The following is a 17,258-nucleotide window of genomic DNA, read 5'->3' as shown; positions in this document are numbered from 1 at the left end:
CCGTTTTGCACCTCCTTGCCCAGAGCACTACCCGACCGTTTTGCACCTCCTTGCCTCTGTTTGGTAATTAAAAATGGCTTCAACCCAATGCTTGTTGAAAAGAAGAAAACAGTAATGTCACTGGACAGGTGTGGGGGGATGAAATGATCTGGGTAGACTCCTCCTTATATGAATATTTTTGATGAATTTTCTTCTTTAAATTGATTTGTGTTTTGTGTCCCACAGCTGTCCTCTCCTTAAAATTCCCGGAGCCAACCACGGTCAAGTCAAGCTGCCTTTTCTTTGTGAGTATAAAATTATTATGCTTGGGAATTGCGTACATAAGAGCTTTGGAGAGATGAAGAGGTAACCGCCAATCAGAATCCTTATTTCACTTTCAGCTCTGGATGACAGAACTGACATTTTGGAAATTGATTAGTTGCAGGAGACGTAAGGAATTGTTCTTTGCATTGTCCCCATAGAATATCCAATGCAGATCAGATGCTACAATCTACAATTCTTTTAATGTCCGTTATCATAAAGGGTTCCCCTTAGGGGTGTATGTCAACCTGGTATGTGCCAATCCCTAAATGCAATAGATGATTGAGAGTATTGGGAGAATGGAGTAATGAAACCAGAAAAGCAGACAAGTAAAACATTTCATTAGGTAAATTTATGAAGAATTAGAAGACAGAGCACAGCTAACACTTCAATTAGTTAGGGTTGTGAAAGTTGTAGCCGGCATTACTGTAGCGTTTAGCTGACTGACATGCTTGGGGGAGCGTGAGACGATGCATCCAGGGTATTCACAGCCGTAATAGCTAGACAAGCCATATACGCAGCTACTCCGAATCAGCCCACACTGGGACATTAGCTCACAAGTACAAGTCACAGCCCCTGTTTCTCTGGATCCCCTTGGATTTCTCACCTAGCCCCTCAACTTACCCCATTGGGAATTCAATACTTGGAGCCTGTAGATCACCTCTACGATCGGGAGAAAAACAAATTCCACATCTACGATACTCCTGGATACATCTGTCACTATCAACGTCTCTTCCTTCCCATGAGGAATCCAGTAGGTGAAACGCATCGGGCTCAAGACGACCTGCTAGACTTTTTTTCTCACATCCCTAACTACTTAAAAATCTAAACTTTTTATTGTTACCTGTGCTTTGTCTAGCTAATTACCTTCATAAATGTACCTAATGAAATGTTTTACAAAACCTCTCTTTTCTCAGCCATCAAGTGAATCACACAACCTACCACCATTTATATATTTACATATTTTGTTTATCTCTGCATTGGTGGTGTTATTGTGTTTATTTTGGTAGTTGAATACCAGTGTGAAGGACCGCCCTGTCGCCTCCCTGTCCCTACCAATGATTGTGAATCATTCAATGTGTCGGCTATGATATGGTGGGCTTGTGAGACCCACAAAAAGAACTGAAACAATCAGTTTATTTGTATCTCATTATCAACATGCACCATGTGAGAGAATGGAATTTAATGCAGGCAGGCGGGCACACACACACACAAACACTTCTTCTCAGTCCACCTACCAAACAGCTTCCTGATTGGTAGGTGGGCTGGTGGTGATATTCACACAGAATGTATAGTGTATTATATTTTCCATGATGTACTCCATTGCCAAAAGGTATTGTGTGAATATAAGATTGCAGCAGAAAGTTGAATGAATTTTTCTTTTTCTTTTTGGCCCAGTTGGAGTTTTTGCCAAGGTGCAGTGAGGTTGCTCCAGTGGGACAAGTGGTGCACAACGAAGGCAAAATTCTTCTTCAGGCTACACTTGAGGTGAGAAAACGTTTGTTATTCAGGTAATGTTTCAAGTTGAATAAATGTTTTATACACCTGAAATGAATTCTATACCTGTCATTGTAATTATTTATGTTAAAGGACTGACCTATATTTTTGTTCTTTAATCTGGATTCCTCTCCACTCTTTCCCATATTATCAGATTGTAGTAGTAGTAGTATACATTGCCCTTTAGCCCATGTATTAGCCCTGCTGTGCTTTTGTTGCATCTTTGTTGTGGATGCTTTAATAGGTTTCCAGCCGTGGCTCTTTAGGACAACCTGGCTGTAGATGTCCAAAGGTTCCATTAGTTGAGGTGGATCCCAAATCTTCAAAAATAATTGCTGGAACCAACTCATCATTTGGAGTTACTGGTCCTGGTCACATTGGACCTAATTTCTTAAAGCTCTCCAAGTCTGTAGAGGATACTCTTTCATCAGTGAAGCTGGGTGATCCAGCAAACATGGAATGGATTTTAGTAAATGTTTTCAATCCTGAACCAGATCCATTCCAGGTTTGCTAGATCACCCAGCTTCACTGATGAAAGTGTATTCTCTGGGGTTTTATTCTTCTGGCAGAGAATTCTTCATCATCGAAACTGAAGGGAAAAGGAAGATTTATAATTATTAATATTTTAGGGAAATGTGTAAAAGAAATACATGTATCTAATCGGGGCGGGGGTTTATATTCTGATGACCAGATCCTGTTATATTATATTATTATAAATGGGGGGTTTGATTGCCAATAAATCCCCCCCCCATATTTTGTGACCTCCAAAAATATGTAAAATATAATTTTGTTACTCTATACGGGGTGAGATCTCTGTGCAGCTGATAGAAGGGGGAGCAGCGGGGATTGGGGACTTCATGGTGGTGGGTTGGGGAGAGGAATATTGGGGGGCCACAGATTGAGAGATTGGGGTTTCTTGGTGGTGGGATGAGAGATGGAAGAGGTTAGAGACCCCATGTAGTAAAAGTAGGAGAGATTGGTGGCCCAATGATGGGTGGGAATGAAGAATAGAATAGACCAGAAGAAGGGGGGATTGGGGACCCCACATATTGGGATCAATAGGAGAGTTTATGGACCCAATGATGGGGGATTGGTGGAGGGGAGATGGTGGACCCCATATTGTGGGATTTAAAGTAAGAGATTGGGGACCCAATGATAGGGGGGGGGGTGGAGAATAGAATAGACCAGAAGAAGGGTGGATTGGGGCCCCCACATAGTAAGATCAAAAATAGGAGAGTTTATGGACCCAATGATGGGGAGATGGTGGACCCCATGATTTAAAGTAAGAGAGATTGGGGCCCCAATGATGGGGGGATTCAGAGCCTCTATATAGTAGGATTGAATGTAAAAAAGTGGGGACTCAATGATGGGGGAGATGGGGGACCTCACATCGTAGGATTTAAAGCAGAAGAGATTGGGGACCTAATGATCAGGGTATTGGAGGACGGGGGATTGAGAGCTCCCCATGCAGAAGGATTAAAAGAAGGCAACGGGGGAAAACGGCGGGCCCAGTGTAGTAGGATTGAAAGTAGGAGAGGTTGGACACCCAGAATGGGGGCTGCTGGAAGAAGGGGAGATTGGGGACCCCACATGGGAATTAAAAGGGGAGAGATTAGGGACCCATTTCTGGAATTGGAAGGGAATATTGGGGACCTAATGATGAGCACTGGAAAAAGGAGAGATTGGGGATCCATTGTTGATGGGATTGGTGGTAGTGAGATTCGGGACGTAGTGCTGATGGGGTGCACCTTGTAGTAGTTTCAAAATTAGGGTACATTGGGAATCTAAAGATGATGGAAACAAAGTCATGGAGGTTGGGAACCTCAGCATTGGAATAGGAGGCACAAAATTAGGCCCTCCAGGGGGCAGGGGGGTTATAGACTTCTCAGGGGGGGATTGGAGGTAGGGCTGTCTGAAAACAGTGGTGGAAGGGGAGATTGGGGACCCTACAGAAGTCAGATTGGAGGTAGTAAATATTGGGGACACCAGCATGCTTAGGTGAGTGGTTGGGTAGCCTGGGAACCTCATAGGGGTGGAATGGGAGGCAAATAGGTTTGGGGATGAGATTGTGTGCGTTGGGAGGCAGGATGTAGATAAATAGATTCTGACTATTTGTTACTCCTCCAGGCGGTGTCATTCTCATCCTCCCCTTCATGTTCTATTCTCAGGAATGGTAACTGATAATCCACCTTCAGGAAAATCCAATGCAGCATTATTTTACTTCTAAACTCCACATCCTGGAGCGAAAATAAGTCTTGACATTTGTCTTAGGGGCAATTTTCAGACACCAGTGACTATCAGTGTATATTCTGTCCAAAAGTAACAAATGGGAAACGATTACAGATCCAAATTTATTGGAGTTTCTGTACAGACTTTTGTGGTGCTGAATGTAAACCTATAAATGACCACTAGATGGCGCCATCTTACCACAGTTCAGCCCATTTCATTTCCAACAAATGATATAAAAAGGATTTTAGGAAATGATTTCCATGAAAAGATGAATGAAAAGTGACATTTGAGGAGTTTCTTCCCCGGGTGACAATTTATTTGCAGGTTTCCAGGAATTTACACCGGACATCCCTAGAACTGACCATAGTGCTCTGTGTCCTCTAATTGTGATCAAGGAGCACTTCCTGACCCAGATCCTAACACTGTGCACATGCTGATTACTGATAGAAGGTTGGACCAGGTCACCTGCCAGGGGCTCAGATTTCTATCCAGACAGTACCTACCCATCCGGCTATATTAGGTTGGTGCTCTCATGGTCTGGGAACCCCTGCTGGTGCTCCAGGAGAGAGATTCCCAATCACACACCCAATGGAAGCTGCTGTGTTAAGGATTAGAGAGCCTAGATCCTGCCAGAAGGGGGCGCTGTGATTGTGGGTGGAGTTCAGGGCTATTGGTGCTGATAATGCAAAAATTCTAGCTGCACCTGCTGGATACCTACCTGCTTGTGGCCCCTCAACACCTAAGACACACCAAGAGATGCATTGGAGTGATGATTGGTGCAGGGGCTCCCCCTTCTGGTGTGTTTTGGTAGCCCAATGCAGCCCGTTTGCCATCGGGCTGTTTTCAGCACCATATTTATTCAGGCATCACCCAGGGTCTGTATAATGATAAAGTGATGGCAGGTCCTCTTTAATTCTTCTTTGGGATTGGTGGAGCTGAATACCTGAGTGGTCCGCCGTATGTCACCATGATGACCACCCCTCCCCCCCTGATGTATTCCAGGCAGTATGGGGGGGGGGGGTTCACCATAAAACTTTCCTCCGGCTTCCTGGCCATAAATAAGTTAATTGGCCTAAATCTTTTTTTTTTTCTTAGTAAATCAGAAGCAGATGGATGGAGGATTTGAGGAGGGTGCCCCCTACTGGTGGGTCAGAATCTGTCTACAAGGAAACCTTCATTTCTTTTTAGTTTATTGCAGACTGCGGAGGCCTCCATCATCTCTCTTCTTCCTGTCTGTTAGGAGATTTTATTTACCACTTCCTGTCCAGGTAATCGTTGTCACTCCAACAGGAAGAGGAAATTGATTTTAATACAGAATTCCTGGCGGGGTTTCACTTTTTCTGATGGCTCAGGGACACAAATTCTCTATTATTCTGCAGGAAACTTGTAGTCTCCATTGGGGGACATGTGACCGGTGACAACACGGGGACACAGCGTTACAACAGGGATGGAGAGTTGTCACCTATACCAGGAAGCACCTGAACAAGAACCTTGATGGCAGGATCAGCAGGGAATATTTCAATGAATGCTTCAAGTTTATTTAGATGAGAATGGCTTTTGGAATGATAGAAGAATTTGGTGATTGGGGTCATAGGGCTGGGATCCAGGATTTGGGGCCCTTAGACCAAAGGGGGAGTTCAAGATGTTAGAGGGGCAAAAGAGTGACACAGCAGTCCCAGCAGAGGTGGCAAAAGCAGGACTGGGCCCCTGAGCAAATATGAAATAGGGGGCCCCAAATACACAGCATGTCAGCTCTCTGTACTTACTCTGTAGGGTGGGGGCTTGGGGCAAATAAGGGGGGGGGGGGGGGGGGCATTTAAAGCTTCATAGATTTGATTGGAGGATTTTAGGGTAATTTGTTCCAATTCTGAGATCTGCACAATAATCAAATAGGTCTAATATTTGTAATTGGCCCCTGAGGGCCCCCTTGTGCTACAATGTTGCAAAAAAAAGAAAATAATAAACTCTTTGTCTTCCTCCGCCATCACTTTTCTGTTTGGTGAAAATCCGCAGTGACCGGCGCCGCTCGTAAAATGCGTTAGATGTTCGCAGACAGCCCCTCCCCCAGTCTCCGATGGATTTAACAATCGCTCGTTTACCCTTTCATTGCAGACTCCATGCAGACGTTATATGAACGTTCCATGAAACTTTAAGTAGGGGAAGCAGAGCTGCAATGGACCAATGGTGTTTGTCCTCTAAGCCATGGCATCCCCAGGGGCCACATGGGGTTGATGCCCAGTGAGGACGGCTCTGGGTGGCCTTGGTGACATCATTGTCGGTTTTGGTGGCAAATTTGGGTGATGCCCTCCTGGGGTCTATCATTTCCATGGGAAGAGGGAGGGCCCCGGGCCCTGGAGATGAAAGAGAATTTTTGTGGCGCAGTGCGGGGAAGCTGCAGTTGCATTTGCCAGGGGCAAACCCACTTCAAAACCCTGGCGGTGCCCCCCACCCTCCTCTGGGATGCCCCCCACCCTCCTCTCCTCCTCCTGGATGCCCCCCACCCTCCTCCTCGGGTTGCGCCGTCTGGGAATTCTATCCGGCTTCCCAATAACTCTCTGAAGTCCAAATGCGAGCGCCGAGCTATCCCCCCCCCCCTCCCCAACCGGATGCAACCCTCACCTTCCCGAATTTCCTGCACGAGACTCAGACGGGGCCCTCCATGGAGTCAGACTTCCTGACCAGTCCTGGATGCGGCCTGTTTCTAATTACATCTATGGTGCTGACATTGGCTGTAGCGCTGTACAGAGGAGCTGGCAATCCAACGTCCCCGCCACAGTCTGGAGAAGCCAAATCACCAATCAGGATGTGGTGCAGTAATGCATGCACTGTGTTAATATGCAAAGGGGGCCCCAATATATGGAGGCCATCAGGGGCCACACCTATATATATGTTTTGTGATGTGTTGCAATATGGTTGGGGCCACACAGGTGCATTGCTGCATTGTAATGGGGGGAGGTGAGGCTGCAATGCAACGCATGCCTGGTATAATACTGCACATTACTGTCACATGCGCATGCCACAAAGGTGTGAATTCTCCCCCCTCCCTTGTTTCGTGTTTGGTAATTCCAGAATTTTTTTGGTTTGTTATATTAGGAAATAACAACTCTGGATAGGACAGGGGATTGCAGCCAATATTATGGAGGGGGGAGCAGATCGGTTGTGCGTCACCAAGAGCTGGGAGACAGCAGGCCGGTCCCTGGGGGGTTTCTGGAGGAGGAGGGGGGGCACTAGAGGTTCTTGTGTTGGTGACAGGTTCTCTTTACAAGATGAAATTGCACGCTATGTAAGATTGTATGGGGAGGGTCAGTCCTGGGTGTGGGGGCCCCCCGGGTATAAACTCGTCAGATTTGGTCTGGAGTTCCTCCTTAAATCTCATGCAGATCCCAGACGTGTAAATCACCCCAAATATTAATCATCCAATCAGTGTGCAGCAACTTGTACAATCATTGTGAAGACATTAAATATTTTATTACATAGAACAACCAACAGGAGACAATACAGAGACAGAAAACGGGGGGGTCATTCTAGAGCGGCCCCTAGTGCCAGAGCCCAATCATACTAATAAATTCAGGGGCCACACTGATTATTATTCAACGTGGATTCTTCTGCAGGGTTTCCATCCCTGTGCTGAGTTCCAGAGTCTGTACACCGGCTGTAGTAGAGGGGCCCCCACCATCTCTGACGAATGGGCCCCAGTCACATGCCCCCATTCATTGCCCCATGCAGGTCACGTGGTTGGGGGTCGGTCAGGTGGAACTTAGCCACTGTGAACATAAACCCAGAGAGATCTGTTCACAGAGCCAGCTAAGTCCTGCCCGCCCGGCCCCTCTGGCCCTCCTGGGGGTGACGCTGTGCGAGGGTCCCGACGTCTGCTGGAGGAATTGTCTGTGACTGATTGGAAATCCCTGGCAATGTGATTTTACTCAGAACATTTCCAAATCACTCTGCCAGGAATCCCGTGAGCCACAGACCAATCCAAGGCCATCGCCGTCCTCTTCTCCGGCTTCCTCAGTCCGGGTCCCGGGGGCCCCATTGACAAAAACCTAGACATAGAATCCACTAAAAGGGGCAATTTCATGATACAAAGTTAGCAAATCGCACAGCAATAAACACCTGACATTCTGTCTGTGGGGCCCCTGGAGAAGGTGGGGCCCCTGAGCCATTGCCCCATTTCCCCTACCCCAAAACCATTCATGACACTCTGATGGCTCGGCACGCACAACAGGGGCCTCTTCCTGTTCTCCAATCTCCTCTAAACCTGGGGGTCACCTGCAGCCCAGATAAAGGGGGAGGCTGATCCCCAAAATTCTTTGGGTTTCTACTATTTGTAAATATATTAAAGAGCTCCCTCCTGTGGTCACCTACTGTTGCCCCTCTGGGGTGGCACTGCAGCCACTTAACATGCTGCTAGGCTAGTGCTCGGCCGTGATTGGCGGATATTTGTCCCCTCCTGAATGGCTCCGCCTCTGCTCAGAAAGAGGGAGGAGTCTACTATTCTGATGTATTTTTAGGAGAGACGCCTCGTGCAGCGCCATCTGCTGGATGTGAGTGATAATATTAAAATCCTGCAATAGAATGTTTAATATTGGGATTAATGAATCAGAATATTTCTCAGCAGGGATATTAGTGACTATTGCAGGGATGAATATTGCGATATCTTTGCCCTCTATTCTGCAGGGCCGGGATTTTTTGGTGCGGTGCAGTTTATTCCTCTTGGCATATGCCAAGGTGCCCATGTGCAGCCAGATTGTACAATGAATTGCTCACAGGCCGGCATTTCAGAGGAAATATTGAGCTCTGAATAATGAAATAGAATTATGAATAATAAGGAGAATATTTCTCCTTTAAAAAGCCCCCCATCTGCCCCTGGTGCCCCCCCCAAGACTTCTCTGCCCCCCCCCTCTCATGACTTCTCTGCCCCCCATCACCACCTTCTATATTGGGCTATACTGGAGATCGGGCAATTACCCCGGGCAGGACCCCCTCCCACTGCCTTCCAGGGGTGGGGGGCAGAACATACAATGGGCACAGGTGAAGGGCCGGGGCCCAGCTCAGACCTCCATATTTACATGGGCCGGGTAAGAATATTTTCCTGCCAGTGATTTATCAGTTTTTATCTCCATTGATGGTCAGCCGGCCCCAACCAGGAAATACCTGAGGTTGATTGGCTGGCTGGGTGCAGCCGGGATAAATGGGGTCAGCAGGTGAGATGAGGGCCGATGGGGTGAGGGGCTGTGCCCATTATGGGGGTAATTCCCACTATCCCTGTGCCCAGTTTCTGGGTCTGTGCCCCCACTGTGCCCATTATGGGGGTATAAAATGATGCAGCCTCAGGCCTTCAGTGTCCCCCTCACCCCCGGGGGCCCCAGGGCCCATGTTTGGAGATGAGATTGGATTTGAGGTATCCGATGTCTCGCTTTTCTCCTCTTGCAGATCTCCGGGCCGCTCTCTCCGCCTCCTGCAACAAACACAGAGACGGCCATCAGTCTGACATTCAGCTAACGCCCAACAACACAATGGTGATGAGTCACCGGCGGGGACACCCAGCGTCTGTGGGCATGAAATGGCGCCAACTCACCGCCCGCCAATGTCAATCACCCAAATCCCCGGCTGTCTCATCACACTCACTGCACAACAACTGTCAGCTGTCACAGATCCCATATGGAGGGGGGGGTCACAGACAGGGGGTATTACCCCATGGGGGCAAACCAATAAACACATCAATAAAATACTTAAACTAAGGCCTTTGTATTTCTGTCCATCCAGTACTTAGAGTTACACAGCTCTGCTGCACAGCCCAGTCTGGCAAGCTAGAAAACCAGCAGCAAAGTACCAGGTGAGGATCTGGCAGCCTGAAAGGAGAAGCAGCAGACTGATGAGCTCATCTCTCTGCTCTCTCCTCCTATCCGCATGCTCATTCTTTTTGCAGAGCTTCTGATTGGTTCTTTGTGCTGTTCCAAGGCTGATCGGTGTCAGACATTGGTGAGCACAGATACCCCGCGTGTACATCTCAGCCCAGGAAGCCGATGGTGACTCTGGATGATGCCAGAATAAAGATGGCTCTGTGCCACAAACTAAATATCCTGAAATATAAATTTATCACCACACAGATTCCCAATCCCTCCATGTCCTGCAATTCAGCAATTTTTCCAGCAGGGGCTCCCCTCGGCTCTAAGGGAGTTCAGGGCTTTCATTTGCCTATAAGGTAATGAATCCCCAGCGCTCTCTGCTATGACGTGGGCGGGGCCTCGGAGTCAGCTGATGATGTAGAGGCTGGATATCGTCATGTGACTGGTTAGACGGGAGGAGCTTTAGGGGGCGGGGCCTAGGAGGAGGAATCCTGCGCGGAGCCAGAAATCTTTGCGTTTTATTGGTTTTTCGTCTCAGGAGGAGGCAGGTGAATTCAGCTTTATTATCCGAGGGGGGGGGGGGGGGGGAAGGGGGGCAAAAGGAGAGAGAGAGGGGGGATGAATTCGGAGCGAAAAAGTGGGGGAAGGGTGAATAATAAATAGGGGAGGTTAGGTAGAAAAAAAAAAAGGGAAGAAAAGGAGCTGAGAAATATGGGGTGGCAGAGAGAAAAGGGGGGAAACAAGACAAGTGGGCACAAAAAGGGGGGAGGGTATGAGGGGGAGGGGCAAGGAGGTTATTGGGGGGGGGGGGGGGGGATTTGGAAACTATGAAATAGAGAAATATATAATAAAGTAATAATAAATAAAAAAATAAATAAGAAAAGATAGAAATAAATGTGCAGGTTGGATTGATGGATTCTGATTGGTTGTTTTGAATTGTTGGGGGCTGAAATTATCTTTGAAAAGTTTATTCATCATTTTTGTGTGAATGAAATTAACGTCCAATCATCATCTCAGGTTTTGACATAATGGCCCTTTTGAACTTTGACATTTTCCAGTATTGGACGTAGTTCTCTTCCAGGCTATATCCGGCCAGCAGGGGGCGTGTCTGGGAATCTCTCTACTGCCCCACAAAGTAAGGTCCCAGATCACCAGGCTTACTTTAGGGGAAGTGGGGAGGAATGGGGCAATTTTCCATCCATGGTTTATAAATATTTGATCTATTTTAGTGGTAAATATTATTTGCCCCAGCTGTGGTCACATTCTATATCCTCAAGGGAAAGGAATGGTCCCATTAAATGAGGGGGGAGGGGGTTCTTGAGTTTATACATTTGGCAGGATCAGGGATTTTGGTTGCTCTTTATGTCACTTTGCTGTTCTTGGAGCTGCCGAGCGCCAATTAAGAGGAATGAAAGCAGCGCCGTTACCATTCCCCAATCTGGTTTTCGGGAAAGTGGCGATCAGATTGGTAATAGAAAACAAAAGCGATTTGTTATCAGATCATCACTTCTTTATAAATAATCCAGGGAGGGCCCATTCACAGGTTTGTGCTGTGGGAGCATGCATTCATCTCGTGTGTATGTGCAGTGAGCGGCAATTCATTCTCAGCAGCACCCCTAATGGCCATGTGTGGTATTACAGCTCAGGGGCAGGAACACACAACGTGCATTCTCGTGCCGCGCTGCTAGTGATTGGTTTGTTGCCTTGATTTAAAGGCTGAAGAATGGAACACATTCACACAGCACAAATATGTGAATGGGTCATGAATTACATTCATCAAAATTTAAAGCTAAAATTGAGTGAAATCTGAGAATGTATTTGCGTCGTCTTCCATCCTCAGGTTTGGACGGTCTCAGGACTTTTATTGCGCCATAAATGCGGCGTCTAAGCTTCTTCCCCCCCCCCTCGTCGTCTACTGCTGGAGGTGTGTATATAATTACGCGGATGGAATCCAGGAGACTCATAAAATAACATTAGCGCAGTCGTCCTTTAATTACCTGCGGTCGTCTCGCCGCCGCCTTTGATGTTCTGTTGTCTGCTAATGACGTCTGGAAGTATCGCTGCGCTAATTAGCACCCGGAGAACTGGGTCAGCCCAGAGCCAATGGGATGGGCGGGATATTGGGGGGGTTTATATAACAAACAACAAATGATAATGTACTCCGAGCCAATCACGTGGAGATCCCCCGCTATCCGAAACAAACACGCGGAGATCCCCCGCTATCCGAGCCAAAACACGCGGAGATCCCCCGCATGGCCCTTTGTGGCATTCTGACCATTATCTGCTGAATCAGCGAATTGCAACAAAATATATAAAATGTATCGAAAGCCAAAATCTCTCCATTCCTAAATTTGTAAGGAAAGAAATAAATGTGTTTTTGTGGCAGTGATCACCTTACAGATAAAAGGGGTAACTCTGTAAATTGGGGTCACCAACTTCAATAAAGACCCCACAGGGGCTCCATCCCAGTATGGGCCTGCATTGAGGGGGAGGGGAGGTGCATGTTCACTTAGCGAGCACACAATGTCGCCAGCATTGTCTGTAGCACTCAGCGGTACCAAACACGCCGCCGTCATGGTGAAATGCGATCTATCTAGGCAGCCGTAGTCACGGTTTGAAGAAAAGCGCTGATCACACAGAAAATTAGATTGCGTGACGAAATGGCAGAACCAACCAACTAAAACCCCTTCTGATCACTGAAATGAATTGCTGCCCTTGCAATACTTTTTTGTGCAGGCGTTTCAATGCAGTGCGGTTGCGGTGCAGCTTTTAAGATATTAATGTGACCAATTTTAAAAAATTTTACAAGTGTTTTGAGGACAGCTGCATGAGAGCAGATATCCCAGGATACAACCAATGCAACACAACCTCTGCCAACCATGCACCACCACGGAGTGCTAAGTAGAACTCCGCCTGAACCCGGCTTTACAGATCATTAGATGAAGGTGGTCCACGAAGATCCAAATTGAAATCTGCACAGCATCTGGATTCAAACCAGCATGGGTGCTACTTTCCCTACATCTTAGACTGTAAGCTCTTCGGGTCAGGGTCCTCTCCTCCTCCTGTGTCACTGTCTGTATCTGTTATTTCCAACCCATATTTATTGTACAGCACTGCGTAATATGGAATAAAAATTCCTGCAACCATGAATGTCAAGTTGCATAAAAACCCCGAAATGCCTTCTCCATCTTTTTGCATTTAAAGAAATGGATTCCCCAAATTTGTCTGCATCTTGGCTGCTTTTTGGGCTTCCCCCAACCTCACCCCCCCAACATTACCTGGCATGGACTGGTTGCATTGCTGATTCCTTCTAAGAATTCTGCAGCCATAGGCGATCCTCTGATGCAACACATTTACGTATTGCAGAAACAGCCAAAGGCTTTCTAAGAGCATCGCGCCTTGTCCCCCACGTATCTCTCACTCCCAGTAGATGGTAAATGCCTCCTTAGCTGATGCACATGTGCATCTACTACCCTGACATGGGCACAGATGGGGGGAGGGGAGGGCATAATATACAGGAGCAGTGGTGATCCCCATTTATAAACACACCAATAATAATAATAACCAATCTCACCGATGAATGATTCATAAAAGTGTAAATCATAACATCTGAACTCCGCTTTTATAAATGGAATATTCCATACCCTTCCTGGCACTATGGCATTACCGGGCACCTTTATACAAATGCCCGTTTAATAAAACATTCTTATGCTTTATGATGTTACTTTGTTACAATGAATGGATTTTTAGAAGTACCATCTGACTCCACAAGGGGGGGGAAACAGACCCCTGCATGAGGAGCGGGTACCCTTGCATTCACCAGTACCTATAGCGCCCCTGGTGGGCACCCAGGCCCGGCTGCCTTCTCCCCCATGCACCCACACTGTCTGGCTGTGCACTTGGCAGCTGTTGCGCCGGATGGAAACGTTTAGCTATTTGGAGAAAACAAAGCACGACTGAATATTTTATGGGCGTAATTTTGCTGAAGTCAGGGGAAAAAGCTGCGGGCTGCCGGGAGAAGGAGTCCGGTATCTCTCCGCGGGCAGACGCTGCGTCACTACCACATGAAAAGGATTGTGGGCCCCGGCGGCCATGGATATCCAGAACCTGGCGGGAGTGTGACGCGGAGACACATGAGCTGCGCTGAAACAAATCCGTATATAACCCAAAGTCATAGTAATAAATTTTACATTTATATCCCCAAAAATTGCCCCAAACAGGTTCCTTTCACAATTTGTTCTGGTCACATACTGATCCTAACTCATGGGACTACGTGTCCCCTCCCGTTGCACAATGCTCAGGCTCTGTCAGGGGTCTGCTGTCAATCAAAGCCCTCGGGGGTGGGGCAGGGGAGGGGCTTTTATTCAGGGGTCTGCTCTGAATCAAAGCCCTCAGGGGTGGGGCAAGGGAGGGGCTTTTATTCAGGGCTTGGTGCTTAAGATGTAGTTGTGCACATTACGGTGCCTAAGTTGTCACTCCGGGGGACCCTGCATAGCAGCGCAGGCACCCTACACACCGGTGTGCTGCTGCAGGGGAGGACAAAACTGAAAACTGATAAATGTTATGAATTATTTTATATCTTTTATTCCTCATTTATCTCAAGAACTTTATTCACCTTCTCCCTTTGTCCCGGTGAATACTTTCACTGAGAAATCCAAGTTACAGAAAATGCAAAATGTTGTCACCAGAACAGGAAGAAAGGGCATTTTTTTCCCAATGGGGACACCAGTTCCAGTGAATTGACATGGCAGGTGTCAGTGTGCCAGTTACAGTGCCCCTGATTTGTTAAAGCTATTTACTTACATCAGTGGAGCTGGGTGATCCAGCAAAACTACAGTCATTTGCTTTTTGCTAGCCAATGTTTTGAATCCTGGACCAGATCCATTTCAGGTTTTCTGGATCACCCAGCTTCACTGATGAAGTGTTTTCCCTCCAGCCTTGGAGAGCTTTAATAAATCCAATACACAGAAGTTCTCTGGAAAGTTGTATCGGCTCAGAATTATTATCACACGACGCTCCTTTGCTTATTTTTCTGGGTAATTTCGGGAAGTCCCGTTAGTTTTTTATTCCCGTAAATACATTGAGCATTGTTCCTGGGACTGATGGAAAACCCAAAACCTCCCCAGAACCGGAATTCAAATATTTGGATGGGTGGTGACTCCCCAACACCCAGGATTATATGTTTTTATATGAATTCCCCGCAGCCGCGGGGCATCTGAGGTCCCTTCGCCCGAAGTCCGTCTGTCCCGCCTCCGTGTTGTACTTTCGGCCAATGGGGTGGCAGCTCCGTCCCCGTTACATAATGGAGCTCAGTCCCAGCATAATGTCAGGAATTGTTTCCTCCAATTATATAAAATTGTGCCGAGTTCGGAGTGGCAGGACAGTGCTGCCATTGTTCCATCGATGTGCCCGTTCCAATGGCGGGGAAAACGTTGGAGTTCAGCAAAGATGGCGGCGTGGGGGGTGAGACAGAAAGACCCCCCGGGTACCCAGAGGCCCGCACATGGCAAGGAAGGGTGCGGAGAGAAAGGTTGGGGTGTGTTTATTGTCCGGAGGAGGAGCTTAGGAAAGTGATGTGGGAGGGGCCTCAGAATAGGCGCAGAGGGCGGAGATCCTAGGGGGGGAGGGGCGGAACCAACCAAGGTCGTGCGGGTAAAAAAAAAAAAATTTTCCAAAATCTTTCAATAAACATTTCCTGATGATGCTGCGATGTTTGGGCATCTGCCGGAAGGTGACAACGCCCCAATTGTGCTCCTGCGTTGTCACCTCTCACTCAGCATCCAATGGAGATATTGCAGCAAACATTTCACAAACATTTATTGTTGTCACCATCAGGATACACAGCACACAGAATACACGAAATGTCCCGTTCTGGGTTTACATCTGTAAATATTTATATGGAGCCTGAGCGAAGGGCGCAGAGAATTCCATGTTGTCTCACCATCACCAATCAGATTCAAGCTTTCATTTTGCACCTGCCGTCCTCCAATCCAAGCTTCAATCTGATTGGTGTGTTGCAGACTGATCAATGTGCAGAGCAGGACCCAATCACAGCCGGGTTGGAGCATCGTGTGTGATGATTGGGCCCTGACCACCAAAATCACTCACCTGATTGGCCAAGTGATCAATCAATCATCAATACGCCCCCTCTGATTGGCCCAATTTTAAGAGCCGCTGTAATAAAATGTCTGGCTGGCTGTATGCGGATCAATTTCCCCATTCAGTGGACCTGTCAGTTGGATCATTTTATAGAACCGACCAGAAATTGATTATTTCTGAATTCTATTTATGTGTGAAACTGAAAGAACTGCTATTGGTTGAGTCAGAAAATACAGTATTCCGTTTTTTAGGACCTCTCGGTAGAATTATGCGATTATCTTAGGGAGAGATTGATCGAATGAATATACAGCAATTGCAATTAATTAATCTGTTATAAGAATTGATGCTGAAAATTCCCCCAGCAGCCATCAATGATATCGGACAATTCTATTGGGTTAAAAAAATGAAAAAAAAAAAAAAAATGAATCGCAATATCTATAACAGATATAGATATTCTATATCTATATATAATCTATATCTATAACAACGCATTTCCATTCATTTGAATAAATGGCAACTTTTAGGAATTGCCGATGTCTCCAGAACTTTACAGCAGAGATGGAATCTGATGAAATGCGACGCAACCGCGCTGCAAATGTTTGCACGGCACAGTCAGCTCTGAATGAGAGTACAGCCATGGAGTTTACAGATAGTTTGCAGCGATTCAATAAGGCGTTGGGTACTTCGTGGTGCCGGGAAATGCGTCAGTGCATGATTCTGTATGGCAGCAGACGTACAGGAGACCCGGATGGCGTACATGCGAGGTGGGCGATATTTATATCTGCACAATCAAAGTGCAATGAATGACTGCAGGACGTCGCATTTACAGAGAAATTTAAAAAAAAAAATTTGTATATTAGGGAAAAAAATTTTTTTTTTATAGAATTTGTGTTAAATGCCCGAACTTCGATTTGGAGAATTAATCGTTTCAGCATCTCGCCTTCTTATCGCATCTTCTTATTTACAGGGCGTGCGCGCAGAATTATCCGCAGACCCTGAAGCCTGTTGGGGTTTACAATTTTATTTTTTTTTCTAATTCTTCGATTTGATACAATTGACAATTTGCGCAATTTTCCTCACCTTCACACACGTCCATTGTTCCGGATTCACTTGCGGGTCAATCTGCCCGGCCTATTTACTAAAGGTGTCGCAGCCACAGAGGCGATCAAACATCCTGCGAGATTACCCAGGGGGGGTCACCTTGTTTATTATTTGAAAAAGACTGCAATCTGATTGGCTGGAATCTGCAGGTTTGTTTGGGCAGCAGCACGAAGGTGAATTCTG

At 46.8% G+C, this 17,258-nt stretch overlaps 1 protein-coding gene across 1 annotated transcript in view; it reads left to right on the top strand.

Moving 5' to 3' along the window:
* IPO13 (importin 13) overlaps positions 1-17,258 on the top strand; it is a 78,483-nt gene that overhangs the window by 40,685 nt on the left and 20,540 nt on the right. The window contains exons 17-18 of the mRNA XM_072420643.1: positions 226-284; positions 1,699-1,788. Of these exons, the coding sequence (XP_072276744.1) occupies positions 226-284; positions 1,699-1,788 (149 nt within the window). The remainder of the gene's footprint in view (positions 1-225; positions 285-1,698; positions 1,789-17,258) is intronic.

Source organism: Pyxicephalus adspersus, chromosome 8, assembly GCF_032062135.1.
Source record: "Pyxicephalus adspersus chromosome 8, UCB_Pads_2.0, whole genome shotgun sequence".
NCBI lineage: Eukaryota > Metazoa > Chordata > Amphibia > Anura > Pyxicephalidae > Pyxicephalus > Pyxicephalus adspersus.
Note: the sequence above shows the minus strand (reverse complement) of the source record. Positions and strands in the feature narration are given on the sequence as shown.